At 39.6% G+C, this 19,712-nt stretch overlaps 1 protein-coding gene across 1 annotated transcript; it reads right to left on the bottom strand.

Moving 5' to 3' along the window:
- Positions 1 to 1,425: 1,425 nt before the first annotated feature.
- LOC308634119 (interferon-induced protein with tetratricopeptide repeats 1B-like) lies at positions 1,426 to 13,620 on the bottom strand. The gene is made up of 2 exons (XM_081267699.1): positions 13,575 to 13,620; positions 1,426 to 5,194 (listed from the first exon to the last, which is right to left on the bottom strand). The coding sequence occupies exons 1-2, from the start codon at positions 13,577 to 13,579 to the stop codon at positions 3,790 to 3,792; spliced, it is 1,410 nt and encodes a 469-aa protein (XP_081123825.1). The 5' UTR covers positions 13,580 to 13,620; the 3' UTR covers positions 1,426 to 3,789.
- Positions 13,621 to 19,712: the final 6,092 nt, after the last annotated feature.

Raw genomic sequence — 19,712 nt, 5'->3', positions numbered from 1 at the left:
CAATAATGTTACAACCTGTTTTTCTTTTATTGTTAGTTGTAATCAGTCACACATGACAGTAGAAAGCTTGTTGATTCATTGTACACAAATGGAGCATAATTTTTCATTTCTCTGTACACAAAGTAGTCTCACTATTCATGCTATCATACATGTACCTAGGGTAATGATGTCCACCTCATTTCATCATCTTTCTTATCTCCTTGTCCCTCCCCCTCCCCTTTGCCCTATTCAAAATTCCTCTACTCATTCCATGCCCCGCATATGGATTAGCATCCACTTATCAGAGGAACATTTGGTTTCTGGATTTGTGCAATTGGCTTATTTCACTTCACATGATACTCTCCAGCTCCATCCATTTACCTGCAGATGCCATAATTTCATTCTCTTTTAATGTCAAGTAATATTCCATTGTGAATATGTACTACAGTTTCTTTTATCCATTCATCTATTGAAGGGCATCTAGGTTGGTTCCACAGTTTAGAAATTGTGAATTATGCTGCTATGAATATTGAAGTGGCTGTGCCACTGTGGTATGCCTTTTTTTTTTAAGAATATACTACTCATTGTTTTGACCAAGATATAAATATGTACTTGAGGCTTTGAGATTATTCCTAAACTGCTTCCAATTACAACCAAAGAGAAAGCACTCAGAATATAAAACTCCTTTCTTGCAAATGGTATGATAATTTTCACCCCTTCTTAGAGATCTTCAAGGGACCCCCTCATCCCAACTTGACCTGCAGTTTGTCTTACTGCAAGTACTCAAGTACTAATAGAGTTTTTGTGTCATTTTTAGTATTTCACTCACTTTTTGAAACTGTGATAACTCATAGGTAGCAGCAGGAAGGTTCCTGTGTACCTTTCAACCAACTTCCCCCAACAGTGATATTTTATATAATTGTAGTACAATATGAAAACCTGGAAAATGAAATTGATATTATGTGTGCATTTTAAGATGATGTGTAATGAGCTCATCTGATAAATTCAGGTACACAAGATTTCTATTTAACTGCGTCCAACTTAGCTCTCTGCATCTTTGCTCCCAAGTAGAGCAATTCTTTTTAAAGTGACAACAACTCATTTTCATGGAGTCTATTCTAAAACACATTGACAGCCAACAAAACCCTTCAGAATGAGTGCTAAATGGAGTGAAAGAATTTTCCCTATTCTTTTTGTCAAAAGATACATCCTACTAAATATGTAGAGTGAAATTGCTGTATATTACCAATCCCTGGAAATCCTTTCTCTGTGTGTGGTTTTGTCCTCCATTCCATATACATTTTGGCTCCTTTGTGTCACTCAGTCTGCTTTACTAATTGGATATTAGTATTGCCTTTTTTTTTTTAATCCAAGCATTTTATAATGCACATTGTCAAACAGAAAAGCTGAGAGAATTTTGCAATGAACATTCACACACCTAGAGTCTACATTTTACATTTTATTTTGTTTATTGCATATTTATTAATCCACTCATTTCTCTATCTATCCATCAATTTCTCTGTTTCTTTGTTGTTGGATAAAAATGCAATCAGCATAACTAATTGCTAAACATTTCATGAATTGCGGGCTGGGGTTGTGGCTCAGCAGTAGAGCACTTGCCCAGCTCGTGCGAGGTGCTGGGTTCAATCCTCAGCACCACATTTAATGAATAAAATAAAGGTATTGTGTCAACTACAACTAAAAAATAAAAAGATAAATTCATGAATTGCATACATATGTGGATGGCTTTTAAAATAGGAATTTCATAGAACATTGACATGGTTCCAAAAGTGAATACAGAGAAGTCTATCTTTTATTGCAGTTCCTCTTTCTTTTCCACACTCTTCTGCACCGGGAAACATTGCAAAGATTAATGTATCCTTCCATAGTCTTCATTTTCACGTAAGCAGAGAGAGCTATACAGTCCTATACTCCTGGTCCTCTGTTCTTCTCTGCTACATATTGCATATATGAGCTACACAAAAGTAGCACTCACAAGACTTTCAGTCAACCAACCCATTATGCCTTATCAAGTGCCTCTTATTTGTCTGAGAGCTGATTTTGTTTAAAAGAGATTATATGAGAAGTTACCTTTTGCTGTTCCAAGCGCATACACACTCACACCTGCGTGCATGCACATAGACATACATACATGCACACAAACTTGTAGAAACTCAAAAACTGGTTGCTAGCAAACTGATTTTGGTTCCAATACCTGGAGTACTGGGGATGTTTCAATATTCATTGATGAGTGAGTTTGGTGCATTGAAATCACACTTTCTGACAACTTACCAACTAGCTTCATTACATTTGTGATGAATTCAGCCAAGGGGATATAAATGCCCATACATCTTTTTGCCTAAACCATCCAATGGCTCTGGAACAATGGCCTTCAATTTACCAACAACTATAAAACTGAGCCAAACCAAGAGCTGTCTAGTGTGACAACCAGAAGTACCTTGTGTGTATCTTCCAATGAGTACAGATGTGCCCTCAGAGTTCTCATTTAGATTAATTCTCTGAGTAGAGGCAAATCTCCCCCTCCAAGTTACTCTGCAACAGGCATGGTAACAAATTCAGAGAGAGGCCTGGTGAGCTTAACTCATACTTTGTTTTTCCTCCCACACACAATAAAGGACAATATTTCTGTTCTAATAGTTTCCTCTGGTTTAATTTACTAAATTTGTTCTTGGTTAAGTATCAACAAAATCAAAAATGTGTCACTTGTGGCTTCCCCAAGTGTGAAATGAATGCCACAACCAAACTCATTCCCACTCCCAGTCCCCACCATTGGTTAACATCCCTCAGGGATCCAGGTCACATAAGTCAGGCTTCTAATCCCATGCCCTCTAAAGGGAATATCTTCCCTGTGTTTTCTAAAGACTTGGTGATATTTGAATTGTCATGGCTGCCTTTTTATGTTCTATAGTTTTCTATTTCTACACAGAGAATATATATCTTTTTAGAATATCACTCAAAATACACTCAAAGAATTGATGCTCTTAGCCAATTTTACTGAAATATTTTTATGTCAGGTAAAAAATATTATATCACATACCACCTAATAAACACCAAAAAATGGTATGAACCTATTTGTGTCATTTTGACCTTGCACATCCCAAACAGGTTTTTGACTTCCCTTTTCTTTCCCTAAAACATCAAGTCTTTGTAGCTATGAATAAATTTCCAGCTATGTGTTTGTATCACATAGCTCCCTTGTGATTTTCCAGCAGCTGGACACATGAAAATGAAAGGTTAAATGATGAGAAGGTTGTATAAAGGGCCCACTGACCAGCAGGTCTAGGGTATAGTGGGGCCGGGCAAATGGACGTTGGGCTAGAATGCTATACTGAACTTCTCAAGGCCTCGCCTTTTATAGTCTTCTGTTTGATCATTTGTCTTGCTCTTAGATCTTAAAGTGCCTCAGAGTATCTGGCCACATAAAAAAGAACCCTTTCTGTTGAATTCTCCTTGGTCCAGGACAACAGCCTCACTCAAGGAGGAAGCAGTTCATTTCCAAGGCACAGTCTTTAGGAAAAGGATCCTGGTGGATCCAGCAGCTGCTGGGTGTCAAACAGGATTTTCATCCAGGGCCAATGAGTGCAGGGATGCCAGGAGAGAGGATGGATGCTCCTGGCCTAGGCACTAAGGAAGCAGGGAGAAGGCAGGAGCAGGCAGGCAGGGAGAGGGCATGTGCTGCCCGATCTACTTTTTTATTTTGTCAGTCATACATTTTGGGAGGCAGCAAGCAGGGAAGCTTGTTGTTCTATTTAGTTGTGAGTAGATGAAGTGGGAGGTGGGGCCCCTTCCTCAAAACACAGGGTTCAGCTGATCAGTGAGCCTCAGAGCCCTCTCATAGCACAGCAGGGCCTCCTTCACTTCCCCTTTTAATTTGTGGCTGAGCCCCAGGAGGCTGACACTCTCCACAACACTCACATTCTGGTTCACACGATTTTTAGCCAGTTTTTCTAAGGCACTTATAAGTTTTTTCCTGGCAAAGGACATTTCTTCTATCTTTAGACCTTTTAAATAGTGGGTGATTGCTTTGTCTTCAGATCTCATGTGAAATTGTTGGAAACGGCCATAGTGGTAATGAATGTCTTGCTGTATGTGGTCAGCAAGGTTATCCATGCATAATGCTTTCTGAAAATTTTCCTCTGCCTCTCTGCACTGGCCTCTTTCTGCATACATTTCAGCCATGTGAACATAAGCCATCTCAAATCTTGGCCTTAGTCTTAGAGTCTCTTGGAATTCTTTTATAGCCAATTGAACCCATCTGTGCACATTTTCTCTTTCCTGCCTTGTAGGGTTTGTATTTCTCACATTCTTTACTTGAAACAGTTTTACCCTGTAGCAAAGCCCTAACTGGTGATGCAGGTAGCCAGAGTCGGGTCTTGCCTCCAAAGCTCTCTTAAGGAGCGCAATAGCTTTATCCACACAGCCCTTTTTTCGGTAAAATTTGCTTGCATATTGAAAGACATAGGGCTGGGAGGATGTGCTGTTCAGAGCTTCCTCAATATAGCCTTCTCCCTCCACTTCCTGTCCTACATCCTGAAGCTTCAGGGCAAGGAGAACCTTAACATATGCATCTTCTGGGTTTAACCTGACAGCTCTCCTCAGGGGCTCTAGAGAAATTACGTTTTCATCATCGTAATCCAGACGGTAGGAGGAGATGGCGAACCCCAGGCTGAATTCAGGGTTTTCAGGCTCCACTCTCAGAGCCCTTTCAAAGCAGGCCTTGGCCCGCTCATAATACTGCCCTCCACACTTCAGCAAGGCCCATCCTTCCTCACACTCCATCTCAGGAGACTCCAGCCTGTAGTGGGAGGGACTTGCGAACTTCTTGCAAGTGTCCTCCACCTTGTCCAGGTAAGTCTGGGCTTCTGCCAATCTGCCCATGTGGTGATACACCCAGGCACAGTTGCCCCAGGTCACCAGGCTCCTCAGGTCTGCCTGGTCTGCGTGCTCCCTCTGGACCAAGTCTTCAGCTTCTCTCAAGCTCTGCAGGGCCTCCTCATCCTGGCCTTTCAGGTGCTTCACATAGGCCAGGAGGTTGTGAATCCCCACATTGTATCTGGTGTCTAGGAACTCAATCTCTTCCATGACCCTACTTTCTAAATCTGGTATTGCATTGTCTTCAATTTCCAGCCCCCATGTGAAGTGACATCTCAACTGCCCCAGCTTGTCCTGGATCCCATGATCATATGCTTTCTCACTGTGAAACAAAAGTGGATTTTATCTGTTAGGTTAGGAACAGCCATAAGGAAAACCCAGTGAAACACCTACTACAACATTAGTGCAAACTGAAAGTTTCACCTGTATTCAGATTTTAAAAATAATTTAAAAAATGTTTTAATTAATTATACATGTCAGTAGAATGCACTTTGATACATCATATATAATGGAGTATAATTTGTCATTCTCTGGTTGTACATGGTGTAGAATCCTGCCAGTCTTATAGTTAATGTGTGTATATATACGGTAATAATATTGATTCATTCTACTATCCTTCCTACCCCTTATTTCTCCCCCCCCCATTTAATATTTATAGAAAGGCAAATCAAAACTCGTCTAAAATTTCATCTTACACTGTCAGAATGGCAATTATCAAGAATATAAGCAATAATAAATTTTGGCAAAGATGTGGGGAAAATAAAGGTACACTCATACACTCTGGTGGCACTGCAAATTGGTGCAACTACTGTGGAAAGCAGTATGGAGATTCCTTAGAAAGTTGGGAATGCAACCACCATTTGATCCAGCTCTCCCACTCCTCAGTCTATATCCAAAGGACTTAAAATCAGCATACTACAGTGACACAGCTATATCATTGTTCATAGCAGCTCAATTCACAATAGCTAAACTGTGGAACCAACCTAGATGCCCTTCAACAGATGAATGGATAAAGAAACTGTGGCATGTATACACAATGGAAAATTACTCAGCATTAAAAAAGAATAAAATTATGGCATTTGCAGGTAAATGGAAGGATCTGGAAATATCATGCTAAGGAAAGTAATCCAATCCCCAAAACCCAAAGGCTGAATGTACTGTCTGATAAGTGGATACTGATCCATAAGGGGAGGGGGAGTTGGAGAATGGAGGAACATTGATTGCACAAAGCAGAGAGAGGAAAGGGGAGGGGACATGGGTGCAGGAACGATGGTGGAATGAGATGAACATCATTACCCTAGGTACAAGTATAACTGCACATGTGGTGTGACTCTACATTGTATACAACCAGAGAAAGGAAGAGGTGTGCTCCATTTGTGTAGAATGAATCAAAATGCATTGTTGTATCATGTATAACTAATTTGAACAAATTAAAACATAATCAATATATGGGATGGGATTCAAATTAAAATGCTTCTTCTCAGCAAAAAAAAAAAATGATAACATGAAGAGAGAGCGAACAGAAAGGGAGAAAATCTTTACCACTTGCACCTCTGATATATCTCCAAGATATATTATAACTCAAACACTCTAGCACCAAAAAACCAAATAACCCAATTAATAAAGGGACTAAGGAACTGAATAGACACTTCACAGAAGAAGTACAACTGATCCACAAATATATGAAAAGATGTTTAACATCCTTAGCAATTAGAGAAATGCAAATCAAAACTACTCTAAGATTTCATCTCACCCCAGTCAGAATGGCAATCTTCAAGAATACAAGCAAATATAAATGTTGGTGAGGATGTGGGGAACAGGAACACGCATACATTGCTGGAGGGACTGCTAATTACTGCAACCTTTATCGAAAGCAGTGTGGAGATTCCTCAGAAAACGTGGCATGGGACCACCATTTGACCCCGCTATCCCACTCCTCTGTTTACACCCAAAAGACTTAAAATTAGCATATTAGAGTGATGCAGCCACATCAATGTATTTAGATCTTTAAGTTATGCATGAATAGTGATTGTAGTTTGCTTGGCTTCATAGCATTGTTCCAGCACATTCTAAGCAAGTCACCGTTCCATTTTTTAGAATCACATTTGTAACATTATGATAACAATGGCATTTGACAGCCTGGCCTTTGGGAACTTTTAACTTTTTTCCCTACTTAAGGAAAGCACACTTCATATCACATGCTGTGTAAAAAGGTTTTATTTAACTATTAGTAAAAAATAAGAGAGACTGATTACAAATGTGTAACTTTAGTGAACATTATCGACTTCGGGACTATAAAGTGTGTGGATACAAACAATGAAGACCATTGAACTGAGAATAATAGGAGACAAAGGCTTTTCTTCCCCTTTGAGAAATGAACACAAGTCCTCATACATTCTAGGCAATAGTTCTACCACTAAACTACATCCCTAGCCATTTGTATTTTATTTTGATAGAAGGTCTTACTAAAATGCACAGACTGGGTTCCTCTTGGCATAGCCTCCTGATAGCTTGGAATTACAGAAAAGAAACTGTGAGCTTGGCTTTTTTTTCCCCTTAACTTTTTACTTTGAAATAAATATAAAATGAAAGGTTATTGTGATGAGATCCAGTGTATCTTACACCCAATTTCTCCAGTAATTATAACTTTTACAACTCTAGTATAGTATCAACACAAGCTAATTGCTTTGGTTACCACAACATGTGTACAGCTCTACCATTCTTTCACAAAATAAACTTCTGAAAGCACCACAAGATGCAGATGAAGATACACTACATCATCACCTCATGTACCCCTTAGAGTCTTACAGCTGTTAATTTGTAATGTAAAGAATGTCAGGTAAGTGGAGAATGTTATACAACAGGGTGGTTCAACACATAAAAACCATAAACATAAGTGATCATTAGCAGAGTCACAGAAAAAGAGTCATTTTGCAGAAAACCCATCAACAACATTTATCTCCCTGTCAGGATAACAGAAGGAAATGTCCTAACACAATAAAGGTTGTATATGAAAAGTCCACAGCTAGTATCAACCTCAATGAACTAATAATGAAAGATATTATCTCACTCCAGTCAGAATGGCAGCTATTATGAAGACTAACAACAATAAGTGTTGGCGAGGATGTGGGGGAAAAGGCACACTCATACACTGCTGGTGGGACTGCAAATTGGCACAGCCAATATGGAAAGCAGTATGGAGAGATTCCTTAGAAATCTGGGAATGGAACCACCATTTGACCCAGCTATCCTTCTCCTCCGAATATACCAAAAGGAATTAAAAACAGCATACTACAGGGACAGAGCCACATCAATGTTTATAGCAGCACAATTCACAATAGCTAAACTGTGGAGCCCACCTAGATGCCCTTCAGTGGATGAATGGGTAAAAAAATGTGATATATATACACAATAGAATTTTACTCAATAGTAAAAGAGAATAAAATCATGGCATTTGCAGGAAAATGGATGGCATTGGAGAAAATAATGCTTAGTGAAGTTAGCCAATCCCCCAAAAAACAAATGCCAATTTTTTCCTCTGATATAAGGAGGCTGACTCATAGTGAAGTAGGGAGGGGGAGCATGGGAGGAATCTAGAATAGAGGGGGAGCATGGGAAGAATAGATGAATTCTAGGAAAGAGGGGTGGGAGGGAAAAGGAGAAGGTAGGGGATTAGCAAGGAAGGTAGAATGTGATGGACATCATTATCCAAAGTACATGTATGAAGACACAAACTGGTTGTCAACATACGTAATATATAGAGATAAAAAATTGTGGTACATATGTGTAATAATAATTGTAAGGCAAAAAATACAAAGTACATGTATAAAGATATGAATTGGCATGAACATACTTTATATACAAAGATATAAAAAATTATGCTCTATATGTGTAATAAGAATTGTAATGCATTCCACTGTCATATATTTAACAAAATAAAATCAATTTAAAAAAATAAACAATGAAATCTTTTTTTCCAGCATCTGGAACAAGGTAAGGATACTGGCTTTTCCCTTTGCCAATTAACATAAATTATATGTACAAGAGTCTCAAGAGACCACACAAGGACTGTTACAACTACTAGACAAATGAAGCACAGTAGTAGAATGCAAATCAGTACGCAAAACTCAGTTGTGTTTCTAAACACAATGAACAATTCAAAAGAAATGAAGAAAACAATCCTGTTTACAATAGCAAGCAGAGGAATGAAGTGCTTAAGAATAAACTCAATCAAGGAGGAAAAGGAGACTACACTTGAGCACTGCAAGCTATTTTTGAAAGACAGAAGACACACAAAAAAGTGAAAGACATTCCAAGTTCATAGGCCAGAAGCTTAATATTGCTAAGTTGTCAGTACTGCCCAAAGTGAGTTACAGATTCAGGCCAATCCCTACCAATGTTCCACTGAAAGTTTCTCTCAGGAGTAGAAAATTTCATCCTAAAATTCATGTGGTGTCTCAGTATATTATTAGTTAGGGTTCTCTGGAACAGAATGTTCTTTGGAACAGTTCTCTTCTCAGGAACAGAGTCAATTAGAAGTATGATTATAAAAAGGGGACTTATTAGGTTGGCTTATGCAACCAGAAGCTGAATAGTCCACAATGGCCATCTGTAGACTGGAGAGCTAGGAAAACCAGTAGCTGTGCAGTCCAAGAGGCTGAAGCCTCAGAACAAGAGGGATCAATGGTGCTATTCTAGTCTGAGCCCTAAGCCTTCTGGAGAATCACTGTCAGTCTGCTTTAGAAAAGTAAAGAAGAGAGAGTCTGATATCCCCAGATATGGTACCAGCAATTAAGAAGAATTTTAGGAAGAATCCAACTTGCATCTGCTGCTGCCTCTTTGTTCTTCTTTTATTCCATTTAAGCCATCATTCTATTGGTTGGCTTTGCCCATACTTAGGGAGGTTCTCCATTTGGGTAGGCTATTGCACATGCCAATCATTCATAGACACACCCTGATAGACACACCTATAATCTTAACACAATCAAGTTGGCAATGCAGATTAACCATTACACAAAGGCACTGAGATAGCCAAAATAATCCTGAGATCAAAGAACAAAGCTAGACCTCTCACACTTTCTGATTTCAGAGGTGAATACAAAACTATAGAAATCCAAACATTATGGTGTGGCATAATGACCACATGAAAGATATAAGAAACACAAAGACCAAGAAAAGAGAGACCCTGGAAATAAACTCTTGTCTGTAGAAGTACATTAGTCAGCCCAGGCTGTCATAATAACAAAGCATGTGGTGGCAGAACTCTTCTCAGGGTTCTGGATGATAGAATTGCAAGTAAAAGTGTGTGCCTATGGTTCCCTTATAGAAGGCCACTGATTTAGAGATGGCCACTTGAATTATTTATTTTTTAAATATATTTTAGTTGCAGATAGACACAATACCTTTTATTTACTCATATGTGGTGCTGAAAATTGAACTCTCACACATGCTAGGCAAGCGCTCTACCACAGAGCCAAAACCCCAGCCCAGTGGCCACTTTCTTTGTACTTCACTTGGCCATCCCTCCCTGGCCCATGGATGCAGACAACTTAAGTATCTCTTTACCTTCTTCTAATGACATTGGCCTTAGAGAAGTAAGGCCTCATCCTAAATATTTCCCCTCAATCATTCCTATCTCTTTCTAGACTCTGTATCAAGAGACTGTCACATTAAAGCTAATATTTAGAGATTTGAACTTGTGATTTGGGGATTCAGTTCAGAACACTGATGAAGCAACTTTGACAAGCATGTCAAGCCCACTCACTGGGATAAAGGACAGTCTTTACAACTACTGTTGTGGAAAAACTAGAACACCAGTTGTACAACAGTGAGTTGGACCTCTACCTTATTTAGTATACCAAATGACTCAAAATGAATTAAAAACCTAAATGTGAGACGAAAACAATAAAACTTGCAGAGGAAAACATAAGGGAAAAGCTTCTTGACATTGCATTTGGCAATGCTTTCTTGGCTGTGACAACCAAACCACAGGAAACAACAGAAAAGGAGATGAGTTGGACTTGACCAAAATGAAGAAATTTGTGCATCAAAGGCCACCATCAACAGACTGATAAAAGAGCTCCCAGAATGATAGAAAATATTTGCATTCACTAGTTGAAATGAGATGTATCTTTAGCATACATTGATGCTCAAAACAATTGGATACAGGTTTAAAAACAACACTTGTGCATGGATGTTTATTACATCACTGTGTATAGCCAAAGGTGACAACTGCACAAATGTTCATGAATTGATAAATGGATAAGCAGATGTCATATACCCACACAACTGGATATTATTCAGCCATGGAAAGCAACAAAGACTGATACATGTTACAATAGGGATAGCCTTTAAATCATGATGGTCCCCAAGTGTAGTTGTGTATGCCCGTAATCAAGCTTATCAGGAGGCTGAGGCAGGGGAGCTGCAAGTCTGAGTCTACCCTGGGCAACTTAGTGAGAGCCCTTATCACAAAATAATGTGGAAAAGGGCTAGGAATGTAGCTGTATGGTAGAGTGCTTGCCTCACCTGAGAGAGGTCCTGGGTTCAATGTTCAGTGCTGCCCCCTCCAAAAAAGCAAATTTATGGCAGATGAAGGGTTACAGGATAAAAGGACATTGTAGTGTTCATTTATTTTTTTCTTCTTTGGTTTTGAGATTTCTCCTGGAAGTGATTGTAAACTCTTGTCCTGCTCTGATGTAACTTCATGGTATTTGTTCCTGGATATCTGCACTGTGCCTTCAGTGGCTACTTCTTCATTCTGGTATATAGCCCAATACCTGTGTGTCTGACCCATGACCAGGTGTCCCCTGTCCCCTCACAGGAAACCTCTTTATACTGGAAAACCATCCAGTGGCTTCTGTTGGACTTTCTCTACCTTCTTCACAACAAAGTAACCACTCTCTACTGCAGACATGTCCATCAGGAGAGACATAGAGGCAGCCACTCCAAGACACAGGGGAAATAACAGAAGCAAGTTCTCACTAACAGATCCCAGAGAAAAGACAGCAAGACCCCTTGCAGGGAGAACAGGAATTGGGGAGCTTCAGGGACACTGAACCTCAACCAGTGAGTGGGGAGAACAACAAGGAAGATGATAAATACCAGTAAATTTTAGACTTTGAAAAGTTAAAATGGCAAACTTTGTCCTAGTGCTATTTTATACACATTTTGTCGTGGCACATATTGAAATTCACATTAAACCATCAAAACGGAACAACTGATTAGGATGGCATCTGAAATGATGTCAGGAAACCACACTGTAACTCTTTTGGAGAAACTGGCTTAACAGTTTAATACACTGTCTTATTCATATCTCAGCTCCACCTCTTATGGACTGGGTGATCCTAGCTTATCTAAGTCAGACAACACCGCTGTAAAATTAGGATAAATAATTGCCTCATAGTTTTCTCTTAAGGATTCAATGTAGTAATTTACAAAATAGTTTTAGAAAACAGATTAGCATTGAATAATTATTCAGAATGAGATAGCTACCTTGTATCCTTTGGTATTATTACTCTTTCTCATTTTAAATTACCAGTTCCAAGTCAATATTTGGCAGAGGGTTGACCTGTGGTTTTGTAGTTTCTGGAAATTCTGCCTCTTCCAAGTTTTTCCCAGAAGGGACATTTGCAAGTCAATATTAACTAAAAGAATTATATCTGCTGATCTCAGGAGTTGCTTGATTCAAGATTCAGCTGGGACCATAGAGAAATTCCCAAAAGGCCTTTCTGATAAGGAAGATGTGGATGTTCCCAAGCAGAGACCTCCAGCCAAGACCCATGGACAGGTAGATGCCAAGGACCTGCAGGTGATGGGCAGCCGCAGGAAACGTGATGTGCTCACCTTCAATCTACTCAGAGCTTCATCAGAGCTGGCCCCTCAGAAGGTGAGTTGAGGAGTCTCCAGAGGAAGGGCACGAGCTTCTCACCCCATCCCCACAGTATCTCCCCAGACATCTGGGAAGCTCCATTGAACCTCACACTACTGTGTGGGTCCTTTCCCACCAAAATGAGGAGTGAGGAGAAAGAGATGTCTCTAACCTGACAAGCTGATCTCTTTTCCCTAGATGGGCAATAGTGTCGGGAAAGAGAATTTCTGATTCTGGGATCATTTTCTCTCTTCTTGCGAAACTCTTATCCTCTGTCCTACCCTTCTTCTGGGAATTTCATGAATGTAGCTACATAAGTTCAACAGAAATGAAAATGCTTACATTAATACAACAGCTTAGCTGTGGCTATGAATGTCCTTGCATGTGTATACACACACACACACACACACACACACACACACACATTATGAGTGGATAATCAAATAGAAAAATCAGAAAGCTTGATCTCAGAGAACTAACCTGCTGAGGAAAAAGAATTTCTGATTCTGGGATCATTTTCTTTCTTCTTGCAAAACTCATTTACTCTGTTGTAAGCTTCTCCAGGAATTGCATAAATGTAGCTATGTAAGTTCAATTTTCATTCTCAGAAATGAAAATGCCTACATTAATACAACAGCTTAGCTGTGGCTATAATGCACTTTTGTGTTACACACACACACACACACACACACACACACACACACATTAGTCTATGAACAGATACTCAAATAGAAAGTTTAGGATGCCCGAGAATCAACCTGTTGAGGTAGTGTTGATTAATTTTGCTTCTAAACCATTAGACATGAGGGCAAAAAAACAGAAAATTTCTCACCTCATGGTTGCTGTGAATGAGGTTGCAGTTCTACAGTTTTTTTCAGTTGAGTGGGCTTTTCAGAGATCTGGTGGTTTGTCTGTAGGTATTCTCCTAATGAAACCCAGGACAAGGCTTTATAAGCAACCGATGATGTAATCTGCCCATGTCTCCACACAATAGTTGAGTGGAATCTGGAAGTGGAAAGTGAAACTGGCAAGTTCCTGCTCAGAGAAACTGAAACTTAAGCAGAGATGGAGATTCCTTTTTTGTTTCCTTTTGAGAACTTGTTAAGAGAAGGCTGGTGACAGAGACTGTCCTGAGGTGTGAATTCCTGTCTCTCAGCCTGCAGGACCCTTGGGGGCAAGGACATGGGAGTTACTGCAAAGTCAGTCCCCTGAGCCTATGGCAGCAGGACCTGTGAAGATGGCTGTGTGAACTTAGAAAAGTCATGCCTCCCCTCAGCTTCCTGTTTGCCCATCTGGAAACAGGGATTGTTCAGATATGGCATAGCATTATGTAATTCTCTGAATACGAATCTTATCCTAAATGTGCTGCATTTTTGAGAGGTTTGCGTTCCTATGTATTGTGTCCTCATCATGTGGAAAGGCATAGTGAAGGAGAAGACCCCACTACATTGCAGATGGGAAGCACTGACTGGTACATGGGTAGGGCAGGGGGGGACAGAGAGAGAGAGAGAGAGAGACAGAGAGGGAGAGAGAGAGAGACAGACAGACAAGCACAAGATAGCGTGCCCAAGGTTATGTATCCAAAACCCACTCCCTCCTACTAGGCCCTTCACCCTACAGTTTCTACCACCTCTTAATTTCTCATTCAAATGATGAATCTGTGGACTAATCCACTTATGATATCAGAGTCCCCATGATCCCATCAATTGAAGAAAGAGCCACCTTTGAGCAATGCTGCATTGGGAATCAAACTTTCAAAACATGAGATTTTGGGGGACATTTCAGATAGCAGACTTAACACTCTCTGTTGCTAGTTAATTTCACAGACTCAAGTTATTAAACATTCACAGAGAAAAATATTAAACGTTCCCCAAAAAGACCAAATATTTCTCTCTCTCTCTCTCTCTTTCTCTCTCTCTCTCTCTCTCACACACACACACATACACACACACGTTTCCTGAGGGCAGGGATTATGGTTCAGTGGCAGAGTGCTTGTTTCACGCTGATGGTATGAGGCACTGGGTTCGATCCTCACCACCAAATATAAATAAATAAAATAAAGGTATTGTGTCCATCCACAACCAAAATATATTTTTTTAAAAAAGGATTCCTTAGGTAGAAAACCCTCTATTGCTCCAGCATGGATGCCTTCATCTGATTCAAATTCCCACTCAACCTCAACCTAGTTCATAGACTTCGAGTTTAAACACTAAGCATCTTAGCAACTACTTGGCACATTGAGGCATGCCAAGCAAAGGTGATTGCTGATATTCTTTTCAGTCACCAAATTAAAAATAATGCTTCCTCTAAATAAGTTACCTCTTAATGCTTTTCAAAACAAAGGCAAAAGAAGAGTAGCATCAAGAAGTTTTCCTCTTAGAAAGCGTCCCTGGACACACTGCCTGATGGAAACAGGTCCTGCTCAACCCCTCCTGCCCAGCTCATCCCCCACTGCAGTCCTCTTCAATTCCATCAGCTTCCACAGGGACCTCCTGGAGGTCTTCGCAAAGCTAGACATAAGTACAAGTTGCTGAATCAGTGAGACAGGATTTCTCCTGTAGTCATCAGATGTTCAGGCTAAAAGAAAATGCCAAATATCAATCAATTAGAAAGGATCTGTTATTTGATAGTGTGTTTAGAATTCTCATGGGTAGAGAACATTTGGGCTGTCCATTTCCCAAAGTGCTAGATATCATGCAGAGCAGGGAGGGAGTATTTTGCCTGTCATTGCTCTGAAATGTCATTGGTTCTGGTTCAGCAAATATCTGGCTCAGGCTGGTTTGTTGTTGACCACCTTGCTTAGTGAATCTTTACAGGTACATGCCTGTAATTCCAGCTGCTTGGGAGGCTAAAGCAGGAATGTCACAAAGTTGAGGCCAGCCTAGTGAGAGAGTGTTTCAAAATAAAAAACAAAACAGACCCTTGTGCAACTCAGGAAGAGAAACATTAAGGGGAGAGGAAAGAGGAAAAGGTGTGTGTGTGTGTGTGTGTGAGCGCGCACTGGCACATGTGCAGAGATAAGATAGAAAATTGGAGCTGGAGAAAACGAAACTTGAAGAAATGTAATGTCAGTACTAGCTTCTGAGTTTTTTCCCAGAATTCCAGACCATCTCTGCAAGACACTGGACAGTTATGAGAATCTACAGACCTCTGTGAACCTCCTTTCTCTAGGCTAATAAAAAAAGTGACTAGCAATAGCTATGCAGATCTTGAACCTCAGAACACAGAAGGGTCACATGCAGGGAAGTTTTAAAAGTAATTCCTACTAGGCCCTGCCCAAGATCTATGGAACTCCTGTCTAGATGTGCTGTGGGCCCCCAGACTCAATGTTAAAAAGGAATTCTGAGAGGATGGATTTGGCTGTGCACCTGGGCTCTGATCAGGGCCTTGGGGATCCCTGGTGCTTATTGTATGTCTGAACTGGTCTTGTTCACTGGTGTGGGACCCAATCTCTGGACCCACTTCCCTTTCTTTGAGGTCAATATCAATGTCTTCCTTACTCTATGTTGTTGCCCTACCGACACAGTGGACAAGGAACTCCTCATTCTCTTTTTGATACATAGGATGGCCATTCTAGTGCTACATAATAATAATAATGCTTATTATTATATAATATTGCATTATATACTTATAATATGCATCATAACACAAATAATTATTGTTATATGGACAGACATGAGTTATTTTTGCTAAAATGCCTCATACATCCAGTTGCACACTATTGGGAATGTGTACCATACAAAATTCCCTTACTTCTTTTAAGGTTGTGACTTGTGGTCTAAAGTCTCTGAGGAGTTTGCTAAAGGCCATGTAGAATAGGGGATAATGACATGGTTGCCTGTTGAAAGCTGGTTTCTCCTGGGTATCAGGGTACATGCCTCTAATTCCAGCTGCTTGGAAGGCTAAAGCAGGAATATCACAAAGTTGAGGCCAGCCTAGTGAGAGAGTGTTTCAAAATAAAAAAGAATTAAAAGGGCTGGGGATATCAGTCAGTGGCTTTCCTGGCACCCACAACCCCCAGCACCACCCACAGACACACAAAACAGTTCTTGATAGAGTCAAATTCAACCCCTAGGTGGCCCTGCTTTCCTCAGTGAACTTTTCTGTATTCTTGGACATCCTACAAATTAGCATGCACTGCAGAAGTTACTGTGTTTGTTTGGAGTACTGGTAGTTAAATGGAAGCACTGCAGTGTCCTTGAAGGATGTACAGGATGTTTCCATGCTAGGATCATGAAGAGTAAAGACTTCACTGAAGCCATCAATCCCATATTTTAAAATAATTAAAAATTATTTTAAAATATTTTAAAAAAATTCCCACTAGGCCATGCCCAAGATCAATCGAATTCCTGTCAGGATGTGCAGTGGGCCCCCAGACTCAATGTTAAAAAGAAATTCTGAGAGCATGGATTTGGCTGTGCAGCTGGGCTCCCATCAGGGCCTTGGGGATGCTTTCTTGCATTTTTGAATTTCCTTAGAGTTTTAAGTTCATCATAAGTCAGGCTGAAAGCTATTTATCCTCAAGATTTAAAATTGGGTATTGAACATCTGGAATATTGTTGTCAATTACACATCTTATCCTCACCTAAATTTATTTAATCAGAAGGATATTTTTAGCCTCAGCCTGTTTTTTGAAATATGCAACTCCGTGTTTTCACCACTGTATGAAATATGTTCACAGCTTTTGAGATCATTCTTAATTGCTTCCAATCACATCTATGAAGAAAGGACTCAGACAGCAACAGTACCTTTTTTGTAAATGGTCTGATTTTTCACACATATTTGTGCATCTTCAAGGGACCACTTGTCCACCTTGAACCACAATTTGGCTTACTACAAACTAATCAAGTACTGGCAGAATTTTTATGTCAAAATTTTTTTGGTAAAAATTTCTTAGTTGTTAATGTACCTTTCTTATTTTTATTTATTTCCATGTGGTGCTGAGGATCGAACTCAGTGCCTCACACATGCCAGGCAAGAGCTCAGCCACTGAGCTCCAGCCCCAGCCCCTATGTCAATGTTTTACAGTTCAGGCTTTTTTTGAAACAATATCTTACAAGAAGTGGCAGGAAGTTTCCTTTGTTCCCTCAGGAAACTTCTTGTAATGGTGATATTTTATATAACTGTAGAACAGAATTAAGACCAGGAAAAGGAACTTGACATTGTGTGTTTTAAGATGGAATGTAATGAGCTCTTCTTATAAATTCAGGTACTCAGGATTTCTATTCAACTGATTCTGTCTTATATCTCTATGTATTTGCTCTCAAGTGGATAGCTCCTTCTCTGATACCAACATCGTTCTTCACGTGACCAATTCCAAAATGCACAAGCAGCCTCAGAATTACAAAAGCAAAAGAAACTTCCAGAATGTTTGCAGAACAGAGCACAGAAATTTTTGTCTTTCTCTCTCCCTCAGTTCCCTACTTCTGCATCTCCACATGGGTTTATCTTCTATCTCATGCATATTTTGGCTCATTTATCTCACTCTACTTTGCTTCTTGAATATTAGTATTTGCTCTTTCATCCAAACATTTCATCATGTATATTGTCAACCAGAGAAAATTGAGAGAATATTAAAAGATGTCCTTAGGGTTTTCTTTATATGTGATATGAATATTTGTGTGTAAGGCCAATTTCATGTCTCAGTAACTCAGCCTTCCAATTTTATGGCTTCAAGAACTGAACACCTCCTGTCTTTTCTAAAGACTTTGGTAGTGTTGGTATCGGCATGAATGTCTTTGCTTCGGTCCTTGTGATGGTGCATGAGTGGATTCTACAGTTTTCTGTTTCCACCCAAACAGGGAATATACATATTTTGTGAAGTTTCTAACCAAACACACTCAAAGAATTGGTGATCTTAGAACATTTTGCTGAATATTTATAGTTAATTGGAAAAGATTTCAGGATTTCACATGGTCCTGTTCAAGTGATCAAAGGTGATCTTCATCACGTTACGAAGACTCTACCCATGGAGAATGCTGATGCTGCCTTCCTCTCAATGTCTGTCCTGCAAAGAGCCATGAAGTTGATACTACACAATGTGATTACTGTGTTTTACTTCCGTAGCTCTGGTCTCCCAGGGCTGTGTGATTTGGTTCTACAGTTCTTGGTTTGTTCAAAATATTTTAATAAAACCTTTTCACGAGCTGGGTTTGTGGCTCAGAAGTAGAATGCTCACCTGGCATGTGTGAGGCACTGGGTTCTATCCTCAGCACCACATAAATATAAATAAAAGAAAGATATTGGGTCTATCTATAACTAAAAAAGTATATTTTAAAAAGTTTCATTATATTTTGTAGTGCATATTAATTGAAAAACTAATGGGTTCCTCTATGACATTTTCATACACAAACATTTTCATACATATAACAAACTTGGATTCTATTCATGAAATCTATTACCCTGCCATACCCCTTCTCCCCTTCCCTCACACACTTTCCTTTCCTATGTATTCTTTTGTTATGTGGCCAACAAACACACTGTAAGAGTTAGTACTTTTTGCAAATTTTAATGAATACTTTGGGTCAGGTGAAGAAGGAGATTATATCACATACCTCGACATAAACACTTCAAAAGATGTTCTTAGGGTTCTCTTTATATGTGATATGAATATATACACATATAAAATATATCACTATAGGGAGCTATTTATGTCATTTTCAGCTTGCACATTCCAGACAGGTTTTTTTTTTCTTTCTTTTTCTTTCCCTAAAACATCAAAAGTCTTATTAGCTGTGAATAAATTTTTAGTGATGTGGTTTGTTCAGCTTTTTCTTTGCTGTAACCAAAAGACCTGTCAGGAATGATTTTAGAGGAGGAAAAGTTGTGTTGCTCTTAGATCTTGAAGTGCCTGAGGAGACCTGGCCACATAAAAAAGAAACCCTGGCAGTGTGTGGTGGCCTGCACCTGCAATCCCAGCTGCTCTGGAGGCTGAGACAGGAAGATTGCAAGTTCAAAGCCAGCCTAAGCC

The sequence above is a fragment of the Spermophilus citellus genome (genome assembly GCF_964194105.1).
Source record: "Spermophilus citellus genome assembly, chromosome: 15".
In the NCBI taxonomy this organism is placed as follows: Eukaryota; Metazoa; Chordata; class Mammalia; order Rodentia; family Sciuridae; genus Spermophilus; species Spermophilus citellus.
The sequence above is the reverse complement of the archived record's forward strand: the minus strand, read 5'-3'. Positions and strand labels throughout refer to the sequence as shown.